General features: G+C 49.6%; 1 protein-coding gene across 3 annotated transcripts in view; it reads right to left on the minus strand.

The window, feature by feature from the left end:
• Positions 1 to 563: 563 nt before the first annotated feature.
• Positions 564 to 26,872, minus strand: part of MERTK (MER proto-oncogene, tyrosine kinase) — a 62,877-nt gene continuing 36,568 nt past the window's right edge. For all 3 annotated transcript variants that reach the window (XM_067532812.1, XM_067532811.1, XM_067532813.1), the window contains exons 8-19: positions 26,097 to 26,248; positions 20,264 to 20,417; positions 18,953 to 19,106; positions 14,571 to 14,656; positions 13,950 to 14,045; positions 12,770 to 12,850; positions 9,449 to 9,541; positions 8,510 to 8,628; positions 6,699 to 6,808; positions 6,062 to 6,221; positions 5,410 to 5,546; positions 564 to 1,433 (exon numbers count right to left, since the gene is read on the minus strand). In XM_067532812.1, the coding sequence (XP_067388913.1) occupies positions 938 to 1,433; positions 5,410 to 5,546; positions 6,062 to 6,221; positions 6,699 to 6,808; positions 8,510 to 8,628; positions 9,449 to 9,541; positions 12,770 to 12,850; positions 13,950 to 14,045; positions 14,571 to 14,656; positions 18,953 to 19,106; positions 20,264 to 20,417; positions 26,097 to 26,248 (1,838 nt within the window). In that variant the 3' untranslated portion in view covers positions 564 to 937. The remainder of the gene's footprint in view (positions 1,434 to 5,409; positions 5,547 to 6,061; positions 6,222 to 6,698; positions 6,809 to 8,509; positions 8,629 to 9,448; positions 9,542 to 12,769; positions 12,851 to 13,949; positions 14,046 to 14,570; positions 14,657 to 18,952; positions 19,107 to 20,263; positions 20,418 to 26,096; positions 26,249 to 26,872) is intronic.

Below are 26,872 nucleotides of genomic sequence, written 5' to 3' on the forward strand. Positions count from 1 at the left end.
CACACCTTGCAGATGGTGCAAGGCTCAGGTGCTCTCTGTCTAACATATTGCATCTGACCCAGCAGATCTGGGGGTGTGGCAGGTGGGCGGACGATTTCTAATGGCATGAACTCTGGGGAGGGACCGAACACGGCTCTTGGGATGCTCCTAGAAGTCCGTAGCAGCCTGCAAGCAGGGGATGAGCTCGCTGCACCATCCCTTTGGATGGTGCAAGGCACATCCTGCCCTCCCCACTTGGGCTGTCTCCTGCATGCGTAATGCTAGGTGGGAATAGCCCCTGCACTGCCTGGCGCGGCAGGGAGGTGAGGGTGTGTGTGTGATTGAGCTGATCCGGCACTGTAGCATGTCGCCAGGGCTGGGACACATTAATACATCCCTTTCACCAGTCACCCAAAGGACAACCTTCCACAATCCCAAGGAACTCATCCTGAGCTCAGTTCTACAGCTCTCTCCCTTAGACAGGGCTGGTTGTGTACGAGGGGCCTGTGTTGCTACTGACGCTCTCAGCTCTGCGGGGCCCAATGCAAGCAGTTTTTAAACAGCAGAAACGTCCCAAACTGAAATATCACTTACTCCATTTAATAGACAAAAGAAGAGCATGAAAAACAGGTTTTTAACTTGGCGCTATAACGTAAGGAACGGCTGTGGGGAGGAGTGTGACTCAAATTCCAAAACAGTAGTGGAAGAATAAAGAAAATAGACACAGGTTGCAATTTATTAAAAAATAATCCCTCCAACGGGCTGTGTAGATCGATATAGACATCACTTCGTACGAACTCAGAGTGTTTGTTTCCATGGCTGCTCACCAGCCGGCTGGAATGGCACAGTCACTTTATAATGCCATTTCTGTAACACGTATGCCACGGGAAACATCCCCTGCACATTTCTGGCCCCAGAATAGCTCAGTCCTCCAGTTTGCAGAGTCCCAGCTCTCGTTTCACAGCAGAATTTCAGCGTCCTCAGAGGAGTCATCTGCATATAGCAGTTCATCTGCTAACGAGCTGCCCAGCAGCACACTGCTCTGTGACCATGCAGCCCTGTTCTGGGCAACACTGGCCGGCAGAAGAGGCGCACGCACCTCTTCCAGAGTCATGGTACTGGCAATCTGCCCATCCGCCACCTCCTTTAGGATATACCTTTCCTCCCGCTGATCGCTTTCATGGACATCCGCTGTGACGACCCTGGTGTCGGGTCTGGGTGAACAGGACTCCGTGATATAGCTGGGTTCGAGAGTTATGTCTGTCTGAGGGAATCTGATCTCTTCTGTCAGCTCCTCACTCTCCTCTGGCAAGCTTGTGTTGATATAAATTATATCTTCAGCCCCCCTCGCTTCGGGCAAACTTTCCAATAGCTTCTCCAGGTGGAGTTTTAACTGTGGGAATGTAGGTCGCTCCTTGGGATCGGCTCTCCAGCAGGCACACATTATTTCGTACCTGGAAACACAAAGAAACAGAACAGTTCTTCAGGAAGCCGCACTGTTAACTAAACGGCGCTGATTGAGGCACGGTGCATCCGGGTACAAAAGTAAACATCGTTTTAGTCTGCTGGCTCTGCTGAAGGAGAGGCTTTCAGTTATGAAGAATAATGAGAAAAATGACCATAGAGTCTAACCATTTACCTTCCAGAATTACTGCGATAGGCCTATGCAGTGTTGTTGCAGGGTCTTAGAATATTAGTGAGACGAGGTTTACTCCAGAGTCACCACGCTGCCAACTTTCAGGTAGCTAGAAAATGCCTGAGCTGAGCCCATCTGGGATAAAAAGGCTCTGACACAAGCAGATACGGCCCTTAAAGGATCCCCTTGATATTCATTTTAACTCTGACTATTTTACGTGCAAATTCTCAGAATACTCGCTCACTCGTGTGATAGTGAACCGTGTAATTTGGGGGAAGAGACGCTGCATTCTTCACATAGCAACAGAGGCCGATTCCATCACTTAAGGGCAAACCTCCGCTAGGGCGCCCTGCCAAGCACCTGCAGCACATCTATAAATAGATATTCCCCCTAAAATCTGAGCTTCTCTCTTATCAACCTGTACTCCACTTCCAGTCCCAGGGGCAGCAGAGCATTTGTTACCTGGTGGGGATGGGGTGTCCTCTGAGTAAAGTGTTTTGAGGAGGAATCGAGATAAACTATTCTACCTCAGAGGTGATAGACCACCGTAGGCTTTCAGGTTCCACCACGTACAGAGCTGAGCCGGGGCTGGAAATAAACAGCTGCTGCTATGGCATTTGCTAACACTGTGCGCTTTGCTGCTCGCCCCATGTTATTTACTTGTATGAGTGTCGCAGTCAAGTAACTAACAGTATGACAGGAATCACAGAGAAATCATTCACCTGAGTGCAGCCAGTCACAAAAGCTGACAGCTGCAGAAAAGGCAGAAGATTCTAGTAGATTAAGCACAAAACTGGGGCCCAGAAATTGCAGAGGTCTAATCCTAGCTCTGATACAAACTCACTTGGCATGTAACTTGTAACTTTCCCATATCTCAGTTTTCCTCTTCTGTAAAATAAAGATAACTCCTTCACTGGAGTGGTGGGAGGACATCTTTACATACAGTGCACTGTAACTGATCCCTTTGGGATGGCAGAGGGATTTGAACCCAGGACATTAGCAGTGACAGCTCCCTGCTGGCCAGTACCTCCTGGCAGGACCTCAGAGATGTGTGTTTCTGAAAGCAAAAATATGCCTCTGCCCCTAGGAGCAGGGCTCAGCTCTTTCTGCTTCTTTACAGTGATCCGATGCACTGCACATTTATCTTCATTGGTTTAACATGATCTAGAATGTGGAGTGTGTTAATTGACGCTTGTTTATCTCACTGATCAGATGAGAAAACTACCTAAAGTTTAACTATGGGCCATTTTTCCATTTAAAAAAAACCTTCCAACTTTTCAGGCTGCCTCTAAATTTTACAGAGACCAGGTGGGTGAGGTGATACCTTTTATTGGACCAACTTCTGCTGGTGAGACAGACACGCTTTCGAGATACACACTCTCTCATTTCCCAGGACCAACACAGCTACAACAACCCTGCAAACATTGCCCAGCTCTAATCCTTTTTGCGTAACAATCAAACCCCCATCTGCCCACTTCATTTCAAGGGACCGCCGCCCAGACCCCTTCTGCTTAACCATCGATCCAAACGTGTATTCAGCACAGACACTTGCTTCCTTCCCCAGACCTGAAGAGGAGTTCAGTGGTGCTTGAAAGCTTGTACCTTCCACCAACAGAAGCTGGTCCAATAAAAAAGATCATCTCACCCACCTTGTCTCTCTCTAAATTTTATAGACAACTACACTCAGGGGCCCATTACATGGATCTCTTGATCATTAATCGATTATTAGTCGACGTTATGACCCACCCCACCTCTCCTGGGACCAACAGGGCTGCAATAACACTGCAAACACCAGTGGATGATATCGTACCTTTTAACACTGCCCTCAAAGCCCCAAATGCAATACTACAAAAGGTACTGCCGGATGCCACAAGTGAGAGCGTGGCGATCCAGGCCCAGCTACAGACACACTGGTTTTTGGGGGCTGAAGGCACACAGCATTTTGCAGGACCTGCTCCTGATGAGACATAGCGCAGCAGGTTCCTTCTGTGGGTGACGGTTCATACACTGGAGGGTATAACTAATCGTAAATTAATAATGCCACGTTAAAATCAATTAATCTCTGGACGCGCACCATGGCCTGCCATCTAAGAGGCTGAACCAAATAAACGGTTTATTCATAAGCTGCTTCAGGTAAGGGCATTTAAAATAGCACACCCACAAAACCACAACTTCCAGGCTTGAATTCATACCAGAATTGCAGTGACCTGGCAGTCGTCCCACCGGGAAAGACAGACTTTCCATGCAGCCTTTTGCCAGACAATTGGTACATCTGGGCTGAAAGAGGGCGAGAAATGATACTACTTACCCTTGCGACTAAATCCAGGCAAGCCTGCCCACCCAGAGCCAGAGAGCGAGGACAAGCTCTGGTTGTGTGCCAGGCACAGCTCACAGATGGGCCTGTTTTTTCCACACATCGATGGAAAAAATAATCTGAAGCAGCACAGCGAAGGAGAGAGAGTGGGAGAGACCTTTGCAAAGGGAATCCCTGTTTTGCAAGGTTGGGGCTTTTGGCTGCTACCACTGAGAATGTCCCTTTTTATGGAATATTCTTATGTAACTTCCAGAGGTCTGTTTATTTAAATGCTTGCCCTTGCACTGTGGGAGGTTTAAATACTTTGAGCTGTGACAGCACATAAGAATTCCTCAGCGACTACGGCAGCTTAGCGAATTTTTAATACAAACCCTCTGTGAGCTGCCCGGACATTTAAAACACCTTCAGATCTCTCTTACATTGTGATGTTTCTTTTTCAGAGATTTACAGATGTTAAAGGAAGAAGGGCCCATGATGACCATCTCTTTGGGCCTGCACTGATTTCAGTGGGATGTGCACAAGAAAGCAGAGCTGGCCCCTTATCCTCCGATTTCCTTATAAACCAATAGGATTGTGCACATTAACAATGTCCCTCTCAACTCCCCCAGAGCAGACCCTTTTGGAACCCTAGGGAAGCCACACAGGAGGCAGCAGCTCAAGTCCAGTCGGCCCCTGAGAGCCAAACTCCAAGAGCACATCCTCAGACTGGGCTTGACCAGGTTCTTAGTGATGCCAGCCTGGGACGTTTCATACTCAGAACACCCTCAAGCTGAAGCAAAATTTAAAAAAAATTAAGTTCTAGACAGACATGATATGATGATTAACTGTATGTTCTTTTATAATAAATTCATTGCATCCCTTTAAAGATGCTGTTTACTAAAACCACATGCAGTTAAAGGCCCCTGGCTTGCCATTTTTAAAACTCCAATTTTAAAAATTTTTCTCCAAGGATGACACAGAAATCGTCAGAAACCCTAAAAACTGAGGGCCAGATTCTCAGCTGGTGTGAATCAGTGCAGCACCACGAAGGTCAATGGGTTCAAGCCTACAGCTGGTGTGAATCAAGGCAGTTCCATTGAAATCAGTGGTTTCTACCTCAATTTACAATGGCTGAAAATTTGGCTCCAAATATTTCTTTTGCCATTCTCTACAGGAAAAACGAATGAAAGTAATTTTTGTCAATAAGCGAGCAGCCAGAAGTTTTTATTCCCCAAGTTCCAGCCAAATTCACGTTTGAAAGCTAATCCATGATAGCTGTTAGTTGCTGGATCCATTTAGCTACAGTGAGCCACAAAAACACAAGAAGAGCATGACAAATGATGCACAGCGAGAAATCCGCAGTGGAGGAAGGGGAAACACCAACAGTATATATGTGTATTACTGAAATAGTTGAGATTGACAAGTGCAGACATGTTCCTGTGAATCTAATGAGTCCACATGTGGGAAAGTACAAAATCCAGGGATCAGTGTGAATACTCACAGCTCATCCAAGCAGTCCTCTGGCTGTTTCAACCTGTGACCGTGGAAGAGGTAGTCATAGATTTCATGGTTCTGCACTCCTGGGTACGGTGTCATCCCGCGAGTGGCTATCTCCCACATCGTCACCCCAAATGCCCACTACAAAGAACAAAGGGAAAGCCTAGTAAGATGACATTTCTAGAAGGACTGAATGAGTCGTTTCACTGGGAAAGGTCATTTCCTAAAGTCCATGGGGATCTTGCATCATGCTGATAATTATATGCATAGTGTGAATAAGTTCCCAAGCTGGAAATAACATGCACTATCCTATAACAGCTCAGTGGCTCATTCAATAAATCTATTCCAGGACCCTTTACAAGCAGAGAGAGAACAGTGCGCCACTTATAAATGTTGCTGTGTTTACGGTCAAACCATCATGCTTTCATTTATTTGGCTTTTCTATTTTCAGGATACAAAACCAAATGAAGCTAATGCAGGTGACACCCCCAAAACAATACAGGTTGATTAAACAATCCAAATATGAAAATCAGACTGCTAAGCCCAGTTACAAATACCCGAAGTGATCAATCTTTCCAACCTCTGGCTGCATTACACACTTATAGTGGACTGCAGTTCTGATGTTCGGGTGGGGACTCTGCACCTCGTTTACATACCACATCGCTCTTAGTTGTGTACACCCGATCAGCAAGGCTCTCGATTGCAATCCACTTGACAGGCATTTTAGCAATACGTCCCTGACGGTAATAATCGCCGCTATAGATTTTCTTCGACAAGCCAAAGTCCGCAACACACACACTCATATTGTCCCGTAACCTGTCAGTATTCATAAGAAAATACGAATGTAAATGCCGAAAGAGACTAGGTTTATTTTTTCACAGGTGTAAAGTTACTCACACATATCTTCAGGATCAGGGCCTTCAAGCACACCCCCTATGTTATTTCTTACTAGGATAAATGTGCCAAGATTTAAAGTGGAACAGCTGGCAGAAGTCTTATTCCTATCCCGCCATCCTCCATCATAGACCTTACGGCCAGAAAGAACCTCTAGTCTGACCTCCTGCATAACACAGGACTGCCTTCTGCCTACTGCTGTTCCTCTGCAAACTGAGAGAAAGTTTGACAAACCATATTCTGAATTAAAACAGGGCCAGTTTTCGTTTGGATGCTTCTCAGGACTGAGGAGATTTTATAGGAAAGTTCAAGGTTTCGTTTTACTTTTGAGTGTGTCAAAAACCTAATGAAGAGGCTGGCGTTTGACTATTTGCAATGAAACAAAAAAACCAAACTCACATGCAGTTTCGAGCAGCTAAATCTCTATGGAGAAAATGCCGACTGCTCAGGTACTCCATTCCTCGTGCAATATCGACCATGAACTTCAGCAAGGTCTGCAGTGGTACATGCTGGGAAGAGAGGTAGCAGGTTAGAACATACAGGAAGCATGTGAAGGCTAGAACATTATAGGCACACACTGCTGCATGTGGATGCCAGCAACTCCCATTTAGCCCAACAAGAGTTAAGGCCACTTGAAATCCTCAGCAGGGATACTCAGCACCTCACTGGGCAAGGTCCCAGGAGAGGCGGATAGGCACCCTATTTCTTTAAAAGACAGGGAGAATAGAAAACACATTTTCCATTTCGACACAGCGGCCAGTTGGACAAGGCTCTCTTTGTTTAGGGCATAATTACACGCTGAGAGACCAGCGAGCTTTCCCGTGGTTCATAGCACATGCAGACCTGTTTGCGGTGAGAGCGCTGAAATACTTCTTTGTTCAGGACTGCCTGGTAAATCGGATCAGTTCTTTACAAGGGACACTGAGTCAAATGGAACAATTTCAGCACCGCCCCATAGGAACAGCACAAGCAACTCCGCTTTATTGCAGTTGCAAGATTCTCGGCACTGTGTGGCATTTTACTGGTGCTCCCCAGTGGATTAACTCACCAGAACAACAGAATCTATTTAGTTAGGAACTTATGGAAACAATCTGTACTGGGCATGGTAGTTCAGAAACAATGGGAACCACTATCTGCTGGGCTACCACGATCACTAATGCAGCCTGCCACAGCAACGGGCTGTTCGACTGCACGCAAACCAAACCACCGTCCCCAACCCTGCAATGTGACCCCGAAGACAACGGGTGTTTGGGTGCTAAACTCTGCATTAACAAAGCTTTTGGGAGGTGAATCCGTCACACTTTCTCTCCTGGGGCTTGTAGTTACACTCATTTAAGCCAGCGGCAAAGCTCCTATTGACTGCAGCGGGGCAGGATCAGGATTTTTTGCATTCTTATTTACTTAGACTAATCTTATCATCAAAATAGTCTTAAGTGAGACACTTCTGGTCCAAATTCTCTTCTCTTGAAGGCATTTAGTTCATTGGTTTTGTCAGCATCTATGGATTTTCCCTCTTTTAGAAACAGATGCATCTCTGAGCTTTAAATCACAGCAGCACCTCACAAGCTGTTTCTCAGAGAGCTAGACATTGCTCCGCCCTGGTGCAGGCATTCACATCCAGGTGATGTGATTGCCAAACACTCTTGTTCTATTCGGTAGCATTGTGCACTAGTGGAAACGGCGACCAAGAGGAGAGACGAGAGCCAATGCAACAGTGTTGCATTAACTGTGTATGTTTATTATCCCTCATCCTTTTGCTGTGTTTCTTATGGAGAAGCACAGCTGAATTTTATTTTTCATAAACCATGAAAAGTTCAGATATTTCATTTGCTGGGTCAGTCAGCTTCTGTGTGCGTCAGTTTCTCAGCCATATAAAGGCACAGTAAAATACTTTGCTGTCTTTATCTCTGGGTCTCCAGGGTGAGGTCCTGGCCCCTGTGAAGTGAATGGCAAAACTCCCATTGATTTCATTTGGGCCAGGATTTCTTCCCGGGTGTTTTGCAAAGACAGGAAGCATTAGTTCCTTTTTATGATTCAGAAAAACGAAGCCAGAGTTTGTCTATTGTTCAACGTAAAGGAACCAGAAGATATTGCCTTGGGTTGAGAATTAAATGCTGAATACAACCTGGCCTCAACTCCTCCTAGCAGCCTGATTGGTAAAGCTCTTCCATGCTTTGCAACTGTCGAGCTCCTAACGAGCAGTTCCTTACCTGGGAGCCCACTTCCAGCCGGGAGCGCAGCAGGAAGCTGTGCAGGTCGCCGTATTTCATGAACGGGAGAACCACCATGGGCTTTGGGATCTGCTGGCAGCTCAGCTCTATGCACACACCTGGAAGGAATGGAAGAGGAGCGTTGCACGTCAGGCCACACCACTGCATAGACGGACGCCCACGTCGGAGCAGAGGTTTTGGAGGGCTCGGTGACAACAGATCCGTCTGCCAAGCTCCATGTGCTGACCAAGCAGGGGCTGGCTCATACAGAAAGCTGGGGCTTGCCCTTGGCTGGGGCATCTGTGGGTCCCACAGAGCTGATATAGCTGACTCTACAACACCCGCTCCTATCTGCCCCTTCACTGGGTAGAGGGGACCATCGGGGCAGGAGGGGGTGTGCATGCTCTGGCAACGCGGGGCCAGCAGATCTCAGCTTCGCTCACCTGACGTCCCTATGCTGGGCGTACCCAGACCGAGTGGCAGTCACTGGCAGTTGGTGGGACGGGAAGAACAAAAGCCAGGCCTCCATATGACAGCCCAGTGTCACCCCGCCCACCGCTCCCCAGAGCAGCTCTATCTGCCGAGTGGCTGCTGCGAAGAGCAGACCCCTAGAAAGGTAAAAGGTGCAAGACACAGAACACAGGCCTAGAACTGTTTCCTAGCTGCAGTCATCAGGCTCGGACTCCTGTCTACTGCCCCCTTCCCTACAGGCAATCTGCTTCTGATCTGGACTGCAGTGTGCTGCTCGAATGTCGATGCACTGTCTAAGTTACCGTGCACTAATCTCTCTAGTAAGAAACCCGTGCCTGTCGGAAGAGCAAAATGCTGGAGAGGAGATGGGCTGTGCAGCCTGGAGAGGAGAGTCAGCCTATGCTTTTGCTAACGCCAAAATCAGCTAGCAATGGGAAAGTTACCTCCCCCCAGGGGCTACCCACATACCTAGGAGTGTGATGACGTTTGGGTGATCAAAGTCCTTCATGCACTCTGCTTCGCTGAGGAACTCTTCGATCTCGCGCTGGGAAAAGTTCTCCACTGAAAACACATCAGAAAAGGAAGGTCACTTGAAAAGAAAAAGAAAAGATTTCAACTCCCCAAATCATTTTTGTTGCGATGGGTCTTATTGCCAGAACGTCCTCCTCTGGGCAGTCGGCAGAAAAGCCCCCACCTAGGTGGAGGGAGAAAGGAAAGATATTACCAGCCAGACAGCAGCAGATGGGTAGCAGGCATCAATTGTTCCACCAGGGAAACCCCAGCCGGGGTCAATGGCGCTCTAAGGGGGGCGGGAGGAAGGTCTGTGCGAGAGAGGCTGGGGGACGAAGGACCAGTGGGCCTGGTGGGGGGGACCTCACAGTTCAGTTACATGAGCATTCAGACATACACGTCACATCCTTTGTGCGTCCCCTCTTTCTGTCTTGACATGGGAGAGGCGAGATCATGGCACGCCTGTCCCTGGAGGCTTTGCTGCAGTGAGTGTGGGGATTGCATGGCTTTGATTTTATGACAGTCGGAGCAGGGAGAGGACAGGGTTATTTTGGCTCAAGGTTCACGAGAGAGCAGGGCATGTCATGTCCAGCATTGACACAGCTGGTTGGGCAGTATGCCCACTGCCTGCTCCCCACAGAACACACAGTGTGGCGGCATTAGTGCTGCGTGCTGCTGTCTCACTGCACCAGCTGAGTGCAGCAATGCTTTGGCTACCCTGATCTCCATCAGAAGGGGCCCCTGCCTGGGCCCCGACAGGAAGGTCTGTGATCTCAGGGTGCCATGTCTGCCACATTTCATGGATCACCACTCCTGGGACTGGTGCAGCTCCTGCCTGGGGTGCCTCAGGGGAGCTCGGTTTGTCTGCAGGTGCTGCAGTGCGAGACTAGGCAGACACTTTCTCTTCTAAATCCGGTCTGGTTTGTCCAATCCTGTCGCTGCTGCTGTGTGATGCTGATCTGCATTGTCTCCCTGCCCTACTCTGACCATTTGGAGAAGCTGTCCATGCACAACCTAGAGAGCCAACTTCAGGTCAGAAGAAGACCTGAAGAAGAGCTCTGGGCATTTCAAAAGCTTGTCTCCATCCCCAACAGAAGCTGGCCCAATAAAAGATATTACCTCTCCCGTCCAGTCTCTTTGAAAGAGACCGTCATTAAGGCCATGTTGACCCAGACAAAACGATAGGATGGCTGAAGGCTGGGAGAAGCTGGTTTTCTCCCAATTGTCTGCTGGGGGCTGAGATCTGGAGAGTGGAAAAATCTCCAAAAACAGCAGAAGAAAGAAACCAGGTGTTGGGCCAATTTTTTCAAAACACCAAGGCTATGAGGCTGGGAAATGCAAAGGACTCACAGACACACCGGGAGCGTGGGAAAGAGAAGAACATGCTTTCATAGCCATGGGAATGGAGTTGGGGAGTGTCTTGATATAACTGTAGGACTAGCTGAGGAAGGAGGAAGCTGCCCCCAAACTTCATGATTGCGAGGAGAAGCTGTGTGCAGGAGGAGAATCCTGGACTCCCTGTTGGGGTTGCCACTGGGCTGGTTTTTGACTGGCCTGGTCACTTTTTCTATCGCCTTGTCAGTTGCCAGTCCAAAGATGTTATTTGCTGGTTCCTGGGTCTTTCTGGCCATGCATATGGGCAGCTGCGCATGCCGCCATTTGATAATTCTGGCCATGCATATCATGGCTGGGAGTGTATCGTGGCCGCCCAAGGGTCCAGCAGCACCCAGGTCCCGCTCTGCAGGTGCTCAGCGTGCTGGGGCAGCCACCAGCCAATCGGGAAGCAGCATCCTAGCCCTACCCTGGACTGGAATCTCTCCAACTCTTGCATAATTTTCCGAGAGCCAAGCCCCTCCCCAGGGCAGGGTGGCACCGAGGAACTTTCCACCTCCCCTGGGACCTGGCCTTGCCCACAGACCGGCCACTTTTTCTGTGTCTTGGTGACAACTCAACCCCTGATAGGACTTTGACCTAAGCCAGACAGCACTCCAGGATGGCAGGGAAACGGAGTAAGGGAAACGTGCATACAGTTTATTATTTCTGGCTGGATCTGCCTATCTTCTGTGCTATCTAAGCAAAGAGGAGGTGCCCAGAGAAGCCACAGGGAGACAAAACAGTGCTGGAGCCCACTCAGAACAAGGGATGAATAAGGGTACAAAGATCTGGGGTGTGGGATCCAAACACAGCAGCCAGGTGAGTGTCCAGCAGGGGGTGCTCTACCAGCACTGTGTGTGACCTCTACCATAAATCCCATGGCACTCAGCCTGTGTCCCTTGGTTTACAGCATTGCTTATAAAAATGCTGGCTATTTGCGCTCGCCTTTGTTGACTTGGGGAGCTATGTGTGGGGAGATAATTTACCTACAACAGACATGTGAACCCAGGGGTTGGCTCTGGCGAGGGAAACTGGACAGCAAAGCAGCATCATGCAGCACATACAATGATATTTTCCCGGCATTCCTGCCCACAACACACCCCAGAAATGCTTTATGAGACGGCCACAGCACCACTTCCACGGCAGATTCTGCAAGCACAACATTTCAAGCAGGAGGTGGTTTTTCATGTCTCCAGAGGGTGGGAAACAAACACTAACCTGAAATTCTGCAGAAAAGCAAAGCGCCTGGGGCCTAAGATAATCTGGCGAGCTGTCTGATGCAGCAAACAAAAGAGAGAAATGGGGGACATTACAGTAATAGAGATAATAAATACTAACTCTAGATGAAATCTGGAGAAAAGCGAGAGAATTCTCTGCTCATGCAGCAATGAAGAAGAGTGTGAAAATACCCCATCCCAATCCAGCAGCTCCCTGCCCCACAGAGATAACAGATCCTTTTGCTCTGTTACTTGGCCTAACTTTTCATTTTTCAGTATTTGCAATTATGGGCTGAGTGCTGTGAGTGCTTTCTAGCAATCTGACGGGGTGATGTTCTCAAGGAACGTATGCATGCGCTTAGTGACCCTGCACTAGAAACCTCTCCTCTAGGTCTTACCTCAGTTCACTTTGATCTTCTGACACTGACCCAACGGGCCCTTTGCTGGGGATTACGAATCTGCTGGGGGGATGGTCCTAATCTCTTCTTTCAAGTTGCTCCCCATAAAATACCCTGTACCTAGAACCGTTATTGCTTCACTACGTCTGACAAAGCCCTGCACGACGATGGCTAATGAGTTCCAATCTCTAGAACAAGCTGGGAGCACCAGGCATTTCAGTCGCTGCATTTGGGAACTCTTGTGACAAAAACAAGCAGCGCTTGATCTCACAGACGTCACCACTACTTACGTTTCATGGTTTTCACAGCGACTTTCTGAGTAGTGCCGTCGGGCTGGCCAAGGTGCCCTTCCATCACCGACCCGAACTCTCCTGTATCCCGGGAAAGAAGAAAAAGTCTCCCTTTGTCCACACCCAGCCCCACAGTCTTGGCCAGAGAGACCCATAGGCTGTTGCAGGGAAGCTGTTAGAGCAGTGGGGGAACAGCAAACCTTCCCCACGCTATGCATGGCTCACACCACACAGAGGAGAGACGGTGAACTGTGCCGGCTACACAACAGCCTGGGCGACCGGCTCTGTCCCCAGTCTGGCCCGGGATGTGGGGGGACAATCGAATTGCACATTGGGACGGAGCACGTAGAGGCTAAACCCCAGTCAGTCTCCAGCTGGGCCCCGCAGGCACATTCAGTGTGCCGCTTGCCAGCCCATCAGAGTAAAAGATGCAGCAGCTGGATGTGGTGGCAGGACCTCGGCTAGGGCAGGGCAGGGCTGGGTAATAACAAGGTGCTTAGCCAAAGGAAAGGGTAGGAAGCCTTCTGCAGCCCCACACAAAGGCCTCCAACACAGGGACTGCCCCCTACTGCTCTCCTGGGCCTCACACATCATCCCAGCGGGGTAGGGAAGAGACGGGGCCATGCCTCCCCCACAGGGAAGTATGCTATGCAGTAGCAGTCCAGCTCTCTGTGCAGTGTGGTCCTGGGGCAGGCATTCTGCCTCCCGGCTTCCCCCTTCCCTGGGTTGGCCAGCTGGGGCAATGCTTCTGAGCACATGCTAGCCCCTCATCGTTTTCACATCTATCACACTAGCCCTAGAGGATCCACTGGAGATCAGGGCATTTTTGTGCTGGGTGCCCGATAGACATCCGGTGAGAAGCCGTCCCTGCTCCAAAGGGCTCACAACTTAGCCAAGTCTGGGAGGGGAAACTGAGGCACAGAGAGGGGAAGGGACTTGCCCAACGTCAGTGGCAGTACCAAGAACAGAACAGAACAGAACAGAACCCAGGTCTCCCGAGTCCCAGCCCAGTGCCTTGTCCTCTAGGCCCTCCGCTCCCCCCCCCCAGCAGGCGTTGGCGCACTGAGAATGCAGGGCAACATGCACATGGGCAGAGGCAGTCGTGCCAGCTAATACCATGTAGATTCAGCACGACATCCTGCCCCGCCCCAGCTCCCCATGGACCGTTTGCACCACTCACCCTCTCCCAGAATCTTCCCCAGGACGAGGGAATCCCTGTTGATCACGATGTCCTGGAGCTTCTGCTGCAGCTCCTCACTGACGCCCAGGCTGTGCACTGTAAGAGAGGCCCTTGGCTGAGCCAGAGAGCGTGGCACGTGCCCCGAGTGCTGCAAACCCGCTGACACACCCCAGCCTGTGCCCTGGGGCCTGCGGGGCGGGCAGATCCGCTCTCTCCACAGTACTCAAGGGACAGCCTAGGGAAGCTGCCCCCTTCCTGCACCAGCCCCCGCGCCACGTTCCCAGGGGCTATGGCCTGCCTCCCAGGGCGGAGCGCCCATGAGATGTGAAGGTGCTCGGCCCCTCCGCATCAGCCTTATGCCGTCACACTCTTGTCCAGCCCCAGTGCATGCTGGAGTGGGAGAGCCCCCCAGGGGGCCAGGAAAATCCTCAGGTGGCCAGTTGCACCATTTTTGTGACTATTTTGGGTGTCGGACCAGCACAAGGAGGCCCCAGCAGAGCGTGCACACACGCAGGCTCTTTCCCTGCATTTTTGTTTTGCAGCCAGCCATCTCCCCAAATCCCCACAGATCCCTCTGCCTTCTCAACAACAGCTCCTATGTCGGCGTCAAACAGCTCTTACAGGTAAGTTCCACGGCTCTCCGACTGTAGGATTTCTTTGCTGTGTAGTTCACTGCCAGTTCTGAACCATCGCTGCGGAAAGCAACCCTAAGGAGACAGAAACATAACATGTACTAGGGCCGCCGTTTTTCTTACCAGTTCATGGAGCTGCATTGGCTAACGACAGCCACATTGCTGAGAAAGTGACAGTGTAAAAGAAACAACCTTCTCTCCAGGGCAGGTGATTTCCCGCCTATTGTATTACATGATCCTCTTCTTTACAAGGTCTTGTCACAATAGCCATTTGCTATGCCTACTCTTAAAACGACACAGGGGCGCAGCTCGTGCTTCGGTGTAGACACTGCAGTGATGCGAGGGGTTCTCCCATCGCTAAAGGTAATCCAGTAGCCTGAAAGGCAGTAGCTAGGTCAGTGGAAGACTTCTTCTATCAACCTAGTGCTGTGCACACCGGGGTTAGGTCGGCATAGCTACATCTCTCAGGGATGTGGTGTTTTCATACCCCTGAGAGACATATGTATGCCACTGTAACTTTCCCGGGTAGACCAGTCCTAAGCTGATCTGTAAAGAATGGTGCATCAGAGTGATTAGGGGAAAATACCATCTCATCCACACCAATGGCTGATTTTCCTAACAACACAGCAGTGTGTGCTTTAATAATAATATGGCCCTGTGACCAAACACTTTCTTACACTGTCCTTTCATAGATTCTAAAGCCAGACGACCCCACCGAGATCATCTAGTCTGACTTCCTGTATAACACAGGTCTGAAAATTTCCCCAAAATAACTCCTGGAGCAGATCTTTTAAGAAAAACATCCAATCTGGATTGAAAAATTGTCAGTGACAGAGAATCCACTACAACACTTGATAAATTGTTCCAATGTTAATTACACTCACTGTGAATTTTCACCTTACTTCCAGGCTGAATTTGTCTAGCTTCACCTACCAGCTGGACCTTTCTTTGCTAGACTGAAGAGCCCATTACTAAATATTTGTTTACACATGCTTTAATGTCTCACAAAGAAACCAAGAGCTTCTCTATTGTCAGTGGAGCTGATTCCCGTTCTCAGCGTTAGCAGGTCATCTCAAAACTTCGGTCCCTTCCTCTTTCAGAAACAAAAGGGGACTACAGCAAAACAAGCAGTGAACCCAATAGCTTAAAATGCTGTATGCATGAGGTGGAAACGTGCCATGGAATCTGTTTGAACTGTACTGTATCAGACATTGATACCTGCAGGGTCTTTTGCAGGAAGACAGCATCAGGGAAAACAAACATGCCGATTAATGTGTGTTAGTCAAACAGGCATGCAACGGAAGAGACATTTATTGGATGTTAGCCCAGTAGGCAGAAGGAATCCAGCTACACTACCAGTTGCCAGGCTGAGTTCCAGTTTAACTCCCTGGGAAAGCCAGAGCAGACAGGACACATCTATCCATTTTTGCAATTACTTTATTGCAGTGCTGCGCTCCCAAAGAAATCCAGTTTTTTGTTTCGGTACTGAAAGCTGCAATGACCATTATAACACAAGAAGAGCTTCTACCACTAATGCAGAAGTGCAAAGACAAACAGAAAGCAGTACATCAAGATTCCCGTGGGGCTGAATTCCCAGATGCATACTATTGCACATGCAGAAAGAGCTGGTCATTTAAAAAGTTTTGACTAGAAAGAATCAAATTGTTTTCAAACTAAAAGTGCAGGGGTTGGCCTAGTTTGAAACCCATCTTAGAAGGTCACAAGGGAGAATGAGTACTGTCAACAATGGACCTTTGTCCATGTTCTAAAAAACCAGCAGCCACTCCACTTAGAACGGCTAAGGATTAGAACAAGTGGGCTTGAAGTGTATCGGCACGGCTGTACAAGGGAACAGCACAGCACACAAATCCCAACTGCAGACAGTACTATTCTGGCTCGTCTGCAGAACAGCCGTATTCCTGTGCTTTTGTAAGAATCAAATTCTTCCTTCACAACATAAATATTTTCAGTGCAGCAAAAAGTGTGATTCTACGTCACTGAGTATAGGCATGCCAAATTTTGATGTAAAATGCAGCCTTGTTTTTAGAGATGAACAAAAATCCACCCCCCCACACAGAAAAAACCCCAAAACAAACCTAAACCCTGTGTTTTCTTTCTTTAAGTGAGCTAAAATAATCCTGACTAGTTTTTAACGATCTGTAGAACTTTTCTTCATGGTGCGAGCTAGGTAGTTAGCCAGAGTCCTTTAATGCTGGGTTTACCATGAAATTTCCAATACTGATGATGCAATATAAATAACAAAGAAAATTACGTTTGCATAGTAATAGTTGACAATCACACACTGAAACGACTTATGCTCTTCAAGAGTTAGGAGATGATTACTCAGGTGTTGTATGACATGAGCCAATGGGGTTTCATCGTCCAGTTATAAAACCTTGCTGGCTGCTGAATATTCTCTCTCTTGCTACGGAGCGGAGATAGTGGAAGAACCAGTCCGACACCTGGCTCCCCAGTGCTGCTTTCCTTTGAGGCTGCACCAAATCAAATCAAATAACCTTGAGTGAAATGCGGAGAAAGGAGATGGACGTTCTGGCCCTTCAGCTCTTGTGAAAGACTCCTAACGACTTCAGAGGAAGTTTTGTCCGCATCAGGAATGCAGCACAGGGCCAAATGGATCCAATGCGTCTTTGATGGCATCCCAGGCCTTCCTTGCAGCTATAGCTGGGATGGATTTGACCCAGTGTATTTAGCCTTTATTTTTTTCTTTGCCCTTTCCAGTGGTGCTGGGGAAATCATGGGGAAAATTATTCAGCTGCTGAGGAACAGTGGGGCCGCGGTGAAGGCTCTGGCCCAGGGACAGAGGCGACATTGGCCTGGGAGTGGGCTCTACAGGCGAGGCGCACCCAGGCTTATGTCTGAGCAAAAAGTTGTTCCCAAGGGAGAACGCGGAGTCTGTTACTGAGAAAGTGGCTCTGGCATGGAAGCGGGCTGTGGACGCCCTCAGGTAGTCTCAGGTCTGGCGCTCCAGCCCAATGGCTGCCAGGCGCAGCGCCAAGCCTGGCAGGAGTCTGCACATGCAGATCTTTTTTCCCCCTTGGAGATTGGGATGGGGAGATGCTTGAGCCAGAAACCTTTCTGGCTGCGAGGGAGGAAGGAGGGGTGTGTGTGTGACTGGACAGGCCCCGTCCCATGGGTAGCAAGCCTAACGAGCATCCAGCACACAGGAAGGGCCCGCTGGGTGCACCTGCAGAGTGCTCTACTGGAGAAGGGGAGCTTAACAAGTGAATCTGGCCATGGAGCAGGAGAGGGAGTTTGCCCAAGAGAAGAGGCTGCTCCTGTGGGGAGCAGTGAGCGTACCCAGGAGTGGGGGGTTTGGGGGGGGAGGGGGGGATCCCAGGCCAAGAGACACAGAAAGACAGCAGCTGAGCCCAGGCCAAATGCAGCGCTAGAAATACGCTCAGTGCAAGGAGAGCAGATAAACAGAGAAAGGGACGTCGAGCCGCAGGATCCCGCTTTGTCAGCAAAAGGATGAGAGAAGGACCTTTCCATCGCAGATAAACAAAGTGATCGAGCCAATCAAAGCAAATTGACCAGGGGGTGAAAGAAAGAGCTTGCTGCTGGCACCCTGCAGATCAAGCAGCAGGGGACAGGAACACTGTCTGGGCTAATTTTTGAAAGAATACATTTCCGAGGATTACTGGACTATAAAAAGAAGGGGAGAGAAACCGTTCGGTATCACCTGGGAGAACAAAGCAGCAGTCCTTGGTATCTATAATAGATGGTCCTCCTGCTAGATGGGCTGGAGCATGCGGACAGTGTGGCGTAAATGAGCAACGGCGCTAGGCCAGGCCACAGCTTGCTAGAACAAAGTTTTGGACACTAGAAAGCGTGTGAGTTTTGTTTGCTTTGTGACCCTTTCACGCCTCTCTCACTCTTGCCTGAAATCGCTTGCCCGCGTGTTCCTTGTCACTCAACTTATTCTTGTTTTACTACAAAGCCAGCTCGGTGCTGTCAGACCCAAGTGAAGGGGTCTGCAGCTAACCTCACAGGCCGATGTGTTCTGTCTCTTTGGAGGCAGGGAACTCAGTAACGTCCATGAGCGTCCAGAGTGGGGGATGCTGAGCCAATGCTGCCCAGCCTGAAGGCCCCCCAAGATAGAGGGCAGGTGAGCAGAGTATATATCATGTTCAACACAAAGATCTGGCAGCTCCCTCAGAGCCCAGGTGGTGTTTGCGCTGGCTGCAGGCAGTTACTGGTGTGAATGGGAGAGGTGAACGCCTCCTGTCGCTCCTGTTGGCCAGCGCACGCCTGCCCCACCCCAGTGCCACCCGCTAGTCCCACGCCAGGTGTTCCCTGCCAGCCGCTTGGCCAGCTCTCCGTGCCACCACTGCAGGTATTTCTGTGACTTACCCAAACTTGGTTTCCATCCGTCTTTTCCGGATCATCACACAGAAATACAGGATTAACCCAACTGCGGCAGTTCCACAGACAATGCCCAGGACGATGACAAAGGAATGAGTGTTTCCCGACGCTGGCGTAGAAGAAGGAGCGGAGGCTAACAACCCTAATAAAACAGCCCACAGGAAAGAACACAGAAGGGAGTCAGTCAGCTGATGTGTGGAGGGTGTTATAGGACTTGTAAACAACTAAAATCAAACAAGGCCTTCAAAACACAAAAGACATGGAAGAAACACGTAAAGCACAAGGAGAACACTGCATGCGGATGGAATAAATCAATGCCCTGCGTCATATGAACAACCAACTATGGCGTGTGGGTTTTTGGCAGTGGGGTTTCTCTGTGCTAGGCTTATTGTTATCTTTAGTACAGTAGCACCAAGGGGAAAACCCAAGATCACTGTCCAGAGCCAGAACAACGAATCTGCCTGGGGGAGCGTGCCATTGAATTGGCCAGGGGACGCACTGTCTCACACATGCAGCCGGAGCAGGATGCGGCTGGGAATGGCCCGGCTGTTTTCTGCAGGCATGCTGGGGAGAACCAAGGCCTAGGCACTGTCCTGGGTGTGGGGGTTGTTGTATTAGAAGGGGTAGCCAGGTCTGTGGAAGAGTAACAAAGGCTTCTATGAAAGAGGTACCGGTAATCCGGCTGGAGCTGCCAGGACCTGTGGAAAGGGGTGACTGCTGAGGGTCACAGCCGAGAGGAGAGTTGCTCGTCCCCACCGCCACCATTAACAAAACACGTGTGGACTTTGCACAGCCAGGAACTATCTGGAGAAGGCTTCGGAAGCTCATAAAACCGCGTAGCTGGTCCCTCCCCCAGAGGTGGCTTGCTCGGACAACAGGCCGATCTGCCAGGGGCACGGGCCACTGCCTGGTCTGATCTGTAGCTCTTCTACTGGTCTCAGCACAAGGTAGAGGCTGACACACACACGTTGGTTCCAGCAACGGAATCAGTGTGAAGACACAGGTGGGGGCATTTTAATGAGAACACGGTGGTAAAAAACACCCATACCGTCTACACTATGGTTCCCAGCACTGCTGCCATTGCTGGAGATGCAGTGGGGGTGAATTCCACAGTGATTTGCCAGGGCAGAGGCCCTCAAAGGAAACAAAGCAGTGTGTGAACGGTATGTTTGGACAGCTAGACAGATTCTGCATGTAAAAAATTGACATTAAAAGAAAGTTATTCAGGTTCCAAAGCCAGGAAATGCTACAAATTCAAGTTGCAGCCTTTAATTACACGATCACGTTATTTGTTCTTACCATCCCCTGGAATGAAAACCAGCACGGGGTCACTGAAGGGCCCGACACCCCCCTTGGTGATAGCAGCTACACGTACAGCACACGTGACATTAGTGGCTACAATAGGAACGGTGGCGGCAGTGTCATTCTGCTTGGCTTCAAAAGAAAGATTTTGCTGAAAGAGAAAAAAGTGAACATGGTGGAAAAGTGGAGCTTATTTTTGCTGGCCATGTCAAAGCACAAAAGCTCAAGATTTATTTTAATCTAACATCCAGCAGGAGCCACGACCATGCGGAATGCAACAGCCAGCTATTTATAGAGAGTATTTGGTTTTCAAGAACCGGATGACAACAAAGTAGTTGGACAGGATTTCCTTTTTAACCACTTCACTGCTCAAGGCATGATTCAACGCAATTGTCATGCAGCCTTCCGGGCTGCTGGCTCTGGCACATGGGGCGCTTCCCTACTGGGGGAGCCAGGAAAACACACACAAGATAAACTACAATCACTAAGCAATAGAGAGCCATGCAACAGCCTTTGGGGAGAGGGGATAGTTCATGAATGTCTGTGCCTTTATTTCATAGCCTCAGTCTATCCTCTGCCCCTGCTGGAGCCACATGGCTTGCAAGAATTCCTCCAACTCTCCCATTTCCGGCACACCTCCCAACCAGGCTCACTGCAGCGTCCCCGGAGTCTACCTCCCACACAGAGTGGCTGCCCCTCACTTTTATCGTTGCAGTTATCTACATCGAAGAGCAGAGAATGCAAGCATTGCCAGTCACAGTCAGGCCTTGTCTAGACTAGGGTTTAGTGCCATTAGCTGTAGGTTGCCACCTTTCTAATGACTGGTAACCGGACCCCCAAGACCCCACCTCCTTCACTATCCTGCATTCCTCTCCCTCCTCTTCGGTTGCTGGATGGTCTTCGCTCCCTCCCTTTCCCCCCAGCCAGGCTCCCTCTGCTCTGGGGTTGGGACGGGAGCTGCTGCAGCCTGACAAGTGCCTGCCTGCAGATAGGAGGCAGCCCTGGCTGAGCAGGGGCTGGTGTGGGTTAATGACCCGGTGCCTCCCCCGGCCCTGTGATGACCAGACACCTTCAGGGCCCCCTTTTCAATTGGACTTTCCAGTCGAAAACCAAGCACCTGGCAACCCTGAATGGCACCTGGACACAGAAGCCAAAATCCAGATGGGGGGCACCCCTAATTAGTTGTCAGGTTGGAAAAGTCCAGTGTAGGCTTTCCTGGGTGCTAAATAGCCAAGTAAATCCTCCGCTCCCCTGCTGCAACTTGCCCAGTGTGCAGTGTGACTCAGGCGGCGTGCCTGGCTGCACGAGGGCATTCCGGCACGTGTTATTGCACCTCTCTTAGACTGGAGGAGGGCTGGGGGGGACGAGAATCCTGCTGCAGTTTAAGTTCCCTGCGTGAACCATTTGTTTGTGCCCCTCGCTTCAGGTTTGTCCCACACGGCGTCGCACACTGTGGCCCTGGCAGGGCGACAGGCCCAGTCTGTGACCATGTGACAACAAACTGGCCTCATTAGGGGAGGGACAGAAACTTTAGGAGCAGGCTGGGTGGGGAGCGCCTTGCTCGTTGGGGTTCTCTTCTTGCCAGCACTCTTGGTAGGCAAAGGGGAATAGCCTGGTCCCCCCAAGGCAGGCTGGCCCCTCCACTAGCACCCGGGCTGAACTCCAGACATGAAGCTGCCAGCCAGGGAGGGGCTTCTTTGGAGAACCCAGGCAACATCGCCTCATTCCCCTGCGCCGTGTCGCAAGTTGTCTCTTCGGACTTCTTTTCCGAGCATTGCTCCTTTCGACCGAGAGGCCTCTCTCCCCTTGCTACACAGCCAGCTGCTGCTCTGCTCAGCCTGCCACACGCACGGTGTGCTCTCTCTCGTGGGCACCTTGCTTTTGTTCCTTCCAGTTTTAGGCCTCCTCATCGCTGTCAGAGTTCTCCAGCCAATTTCTCTGCCAGGGTGAATTAGCAAAACTCTGCTGAAGTCAGTGGAACGGAGACCATCTACACCAGCCGAGAATTTGGCCCCTCTCGTTTCTCCATGCACAAAGTGCAACCATATACTTTTAGTAAGAAAGATCTTTGTTTTACAGTTAAAGTAATGAACCAGGAGAAGGCAGATGATGTAGCCGATTGTTATAAAACAATGTGATTTCATGTTGTGCTAATGACATTTCTAGTTTTACAAAGCATTTCCTTTCATAGCCCCATCACCACGTTAGATTTGTTTAAATGTTTTCATGGATGTTTTTCTTGATAAAACATACACGTGATTCCCTTTCCCACAAATTCACTGTTACTTCCTGAATTTCTTGTGAGTCAGCTGCACAGCTGAGAAAACCACTGGCATTGCTCCACGAGAACTTATTATTGGAAAAAACTGTGTAGTGGTAGATAACACATCCGGCAGACTGACGTGTATATTACAACTTTGTTTCAGCTGCTGACAGTTTTCTAAACACTGTGTGTTCGTGATATAGAAATAACAGGAAAATTGGTGAAGTATGAGTTCAGCAGGAACCAAATCTGGTTTACAATTGGACAAAAGAACCATAAAAATGGAAACAAAAATGACTGTATTAACATACACACACTTACAGGCCTCATTTAGGAGGTGCTGCTAAAATAGTTCTATCCTGTGGTGGGTCACTGAAGAATGTTTGACCTACAGTTATGCAAGTGAATGCTAGGATACTTTCCTGCTCTTTTTCAACATTCCCAGGTTTCTCCTGCTTTGCTTTCCTGGTGCCCTTAGGCAAAGGGATGTCTGCAAGGCAGTTTTTGTGTTGCTGGGTATTAGACAATGCAAAGATGCTTTTAAATTCTTTAATCTCTTGGGCAGCTTTGCTGTGTCACGTGAGGACTCAGCCTGTAGGAATATTCAACTGCTTGTGTACAGCACATGCAGGGAGTGCAACCTTCTCAACTGATGTGACACACCAACTGGGTCAGATCCTCTGCCCCCTTCAGGCTGCCATAACAGCACAGCTGGAGATTCCCCTGACACAGGGAAGTTGCCTGGTGGCATAAAATGGGCACAGCCACCTCTGCAAAATCCCTTTCCTGCCCTTGCATCTTTGAAGGCGTGTTGGTTGGGGAGGGGGGCGAGAGGGAGGGGAGAGGTTTCAGCTTAATTTTGCAGTCGTGCTTGGCTGCTGGCCTAACTCAGAGCAGTTGGCAGCTTGCCATACCAGCCCCAGGGTCGGGGAGCAGAACAGCAGCTCGGCTGGATCTACAGACCTGACCCACTGGATTTGTTCACCAAGAAAACCTCAGCTCGAAACTGCCACATCACAACAAAACCTGCAAACAAACATGCCCCGGTATGCCAGCCTGCAGGCAGCCGGCCACTCATATAGTCAACAGTTTGATTGATGCCGTGTGCCTGCATCTTTGAGTTTGTATCTTTCTCAGCTCCATGGCCCCACTTCAGCAAAGTACGTCAGCCCGTGCCTGCCTTTAAGCACGTGATTAATCCCATTGTCTTCAATGGGGCTACTCACGTGCTTGAAGTTAGTTAGGCACACGCTTATGTGCCTTGCTGAATTGGGGCCGCTATTTCCCTCTCCTCTGACTATATCCCCTTGGCGCATTGAGTCCCTGATCCAGGGTCTGGCAGAGCCTGGAGGAAAGCGTCCTGACTGAGACGTCATTTGAATAACATGACGGTCAAGATTTTCCCAAATGGGGCCTGAATGAAGTCAGGCTCCCCCTTCCAAGTTGAGGCATCTACATTGGTGGCTCGACTTTCAAGGTGCTGCGGAGGCCTTCATCCATGCCACACGTCTGGCCAGCCAGCTCAGGCAGTTAACCCCATTGGTCAGGCTGGACAAGAAAGATGGAAATCAGGGTGGCACCTGCACACCGAAAATGCCCTCCTCCCCATGATTCCGCACCCGCCCACCCAACTGCCTGGCACGTGGAGCACGGAGGTCACCCGGAGGTCGTGCCATGTGACAGCCCCTGGGGGAGTGATGGGCAGCCCGCAGCTATCCTTTGTGGGTGATTTCAGCGAAAAGTGCAGCCCCGTCCACTCCTGCCAAGGCAGTCAGGTGAGTCAACAGCACCTCTCCATTGCGGGAGCTGAGGACAGCCGCCAGATTTCTCTCATACAGACGTTTTCATGCATGCTGTCATAAAGCATCTGATGAAGCACACACGCAACTTCGCTCCTAGTAGCAGTCTCGGCAGGGTTGCTCACACGAGTCAGCTGACGTGGAGTCATAGGCAGGGCCCGGTCCACAATGATTTCGTAGGTCGGCTTGAAATTTTGTCCTCATCATTTCTTTTAAAAATGTGCTTTTCGCACCATTTGCATCAACCATTTCAGTGCAATGGTTGGGGGTACTGCCGAAAGGTCTCATGCTAGAAAGTCTCAAAGAAATTCAGAAACTTCCCTTCTCACAGGTCTCAGGGAACTAAAACCCTCCTGACTTTTATCTTCTGACTTGTGAGAAGATAAATGGGTCAGCATCTTCTTCCAGCATTAGTCACAAGATCATAATATTGTTTTCCTGACTTCATTGTGCTTGGGCCATATAGATGTGTGTACAAGGATAAAAAGGGGAACAGAAATCGCAGAGTCTTACAAAAAGAGTGTGAATCATTTCTTCCTTGCAGATTTCAAATGTATGTGTTCAGCGCCTTTTTGTGTTCTAAACTTTGGATTGCTAAGAGGGCAAGAAACAGCGCAGCAAAATACAGTAGTAAGTAGGCGACATCTGGATGGAACATGTGTCTGGCTCGTCTGCTTCCTTTTGTCTTGAGCTATATAATGGTTCAGTTTGCTTCACATTTGTTAGGTAACTCCCATCATTCACAGGCAGAGCATTTCCCACAGTGCCACGGTTCCACGGTCATGATTCTGCCTGATATCAGAGATGACCTAGGAGCAGCCTGGCTGCTCAGGCCAGCCCAGTTTGAAGAAGAGGGTCTTGAAGGCTTTTGTAACTATTCTGTTCCAGATCTCCCACATGCCAGGCTAGTGCCCTAACCACCAGGCTCTTCTGGCTGCTGGATCCCTCGCTCGCCTCTGAAATTACAGCCTGGACCTGAGAAACTTTCCCAGGGGAAACTGTCAAAATGGGCACATTGCCATGGAGGATTTCTGCTAGGACAAAACGGCATTTTCCAACAAATAAAATTTTAATGTAATTTTTTTGCCCTCTTTAACCCAAGTTCCCCAATGCTCCCTTCACTTTGTTCTCTAAGCTAGGAGACTCTCCTCCCCCATACAGATCAGGAGAGATCCATGGAGTTCCACTGGGGTAAATCCCATGCAAGCGAGATCCAACTCTGAAGCTAAGGGCTTGATTCTCCCTGGCCCTGTACCCACCTCGTAGCCATTGCCATCCGTAAAAACTATCGAGTCAGAATTCCCGCTCCAGCATCTTGCCAAAACACTTCCATACAGGGAAGAGACATTTCAAATGCAATCAACAAGGAGGAAAATCTAACCTCTTATTTGGTTTGTTAGAGAAACCCCATAAAGAAGCTATAAAGAACACACTATTTTTCTTGCTTTGCAGTTCCCCTTTAAGACAAGAATAGACACAACAGCATTTGGCTAACACTCTTATTTATGACTGTATTTTAGTAGCAGCTAGAAGCCAGGGCAGCCGTGTACAAACACTACCACAGAGCCAGTCTCTGCCCCAAAGAGCTTATAAACTGTGTATAGGACTACAGATGGCGGGTGGATACAGACAGATGGGGGAGCATTAGGAAATGTTTAGAGGATACTGGTCAGCAAGAAAGACAGCTACACAGTTGCCTGGCCAATGTCAAGATTTTTGTAGCCATCACATTATATTTAATCCTTACTATATTTCTTTTCATACTCACCGGTCTCTCGGCATTCTGCCACGTGTGCCATATCTTGTAGCCCTCAAGTTCTCCATGTTTTTGGCCAAGGGGAGGCTTCACCCATCTGATTTCCAGGGAGGAGCTGGACTCATTGAATAATACCGTGACGTTCAGAGGGGCAGCAGATGGGGCTACAAGATACAAACATAATCGTGCACAAAGTTAGTAAAACCAGGCAAACAGGTCCACCAGCAACCCATGTGGATGTGAGGCTCATGGATTACAGAACTGAACTTGGGACCTTCTGTATTTCACAAATGCAGACCCCAACCCTGCAGGGCTAATGGAAGAATCAAGGCTAATTCTTTAATTGACCCCCTTTCTAAGCCACTCTGTAAAAACACCCATGGTTTTCAGATTCCCTGGAGCAGTGTTACTGAGCACACTCCCCCGGCACGCCAGGCCAGCCCCATAGCAGGAGAGCCGTGCGGAGTGGGTGGCTGTCTTGGCCCTGGCATGCTGGTCATTCCCCCCTCTTGTGTCTCTCAGGTCTCGCTGTTGTTTCCGGCTCTGTGATAGCCACAGAAAGCAACTTTCAGAAGGCTGTGGGGGTGGGCAGGGGAGCGATTTAACAAGAAAATACACGATGTGATGAAGCTGCGTGCTCTCCTCTTCAGATGCTGACTGCACAGGCCTACGTGCCTGGAAGTCACACAAAGACAAGCAGGCACCAGGGGCGGGGGAGAAAAGAATCCTTGGCTCGTTTCCCTTCCACACTTCCCTATTCTGAGAACAGGGAGCAGCCCAGGCAAATG

Source organism: Emydura macquarii, unplaced genomic scaffold, assembly GCF_026122565.2.
Source record: "Emydura macquarii macquarii isolate MOO-44397 ecotype Brisbane River unplaced genomic scaffold, CSIRO-AGI_Emac_v2 contig_3305, whole genome shotgun sequence".
NCBI classification, from domain to species: domain Eukaryota; kingdom Metazoa; phylum Chordata; order Testudines; family Chelidae; genus Emydura; species Emydura macquarii.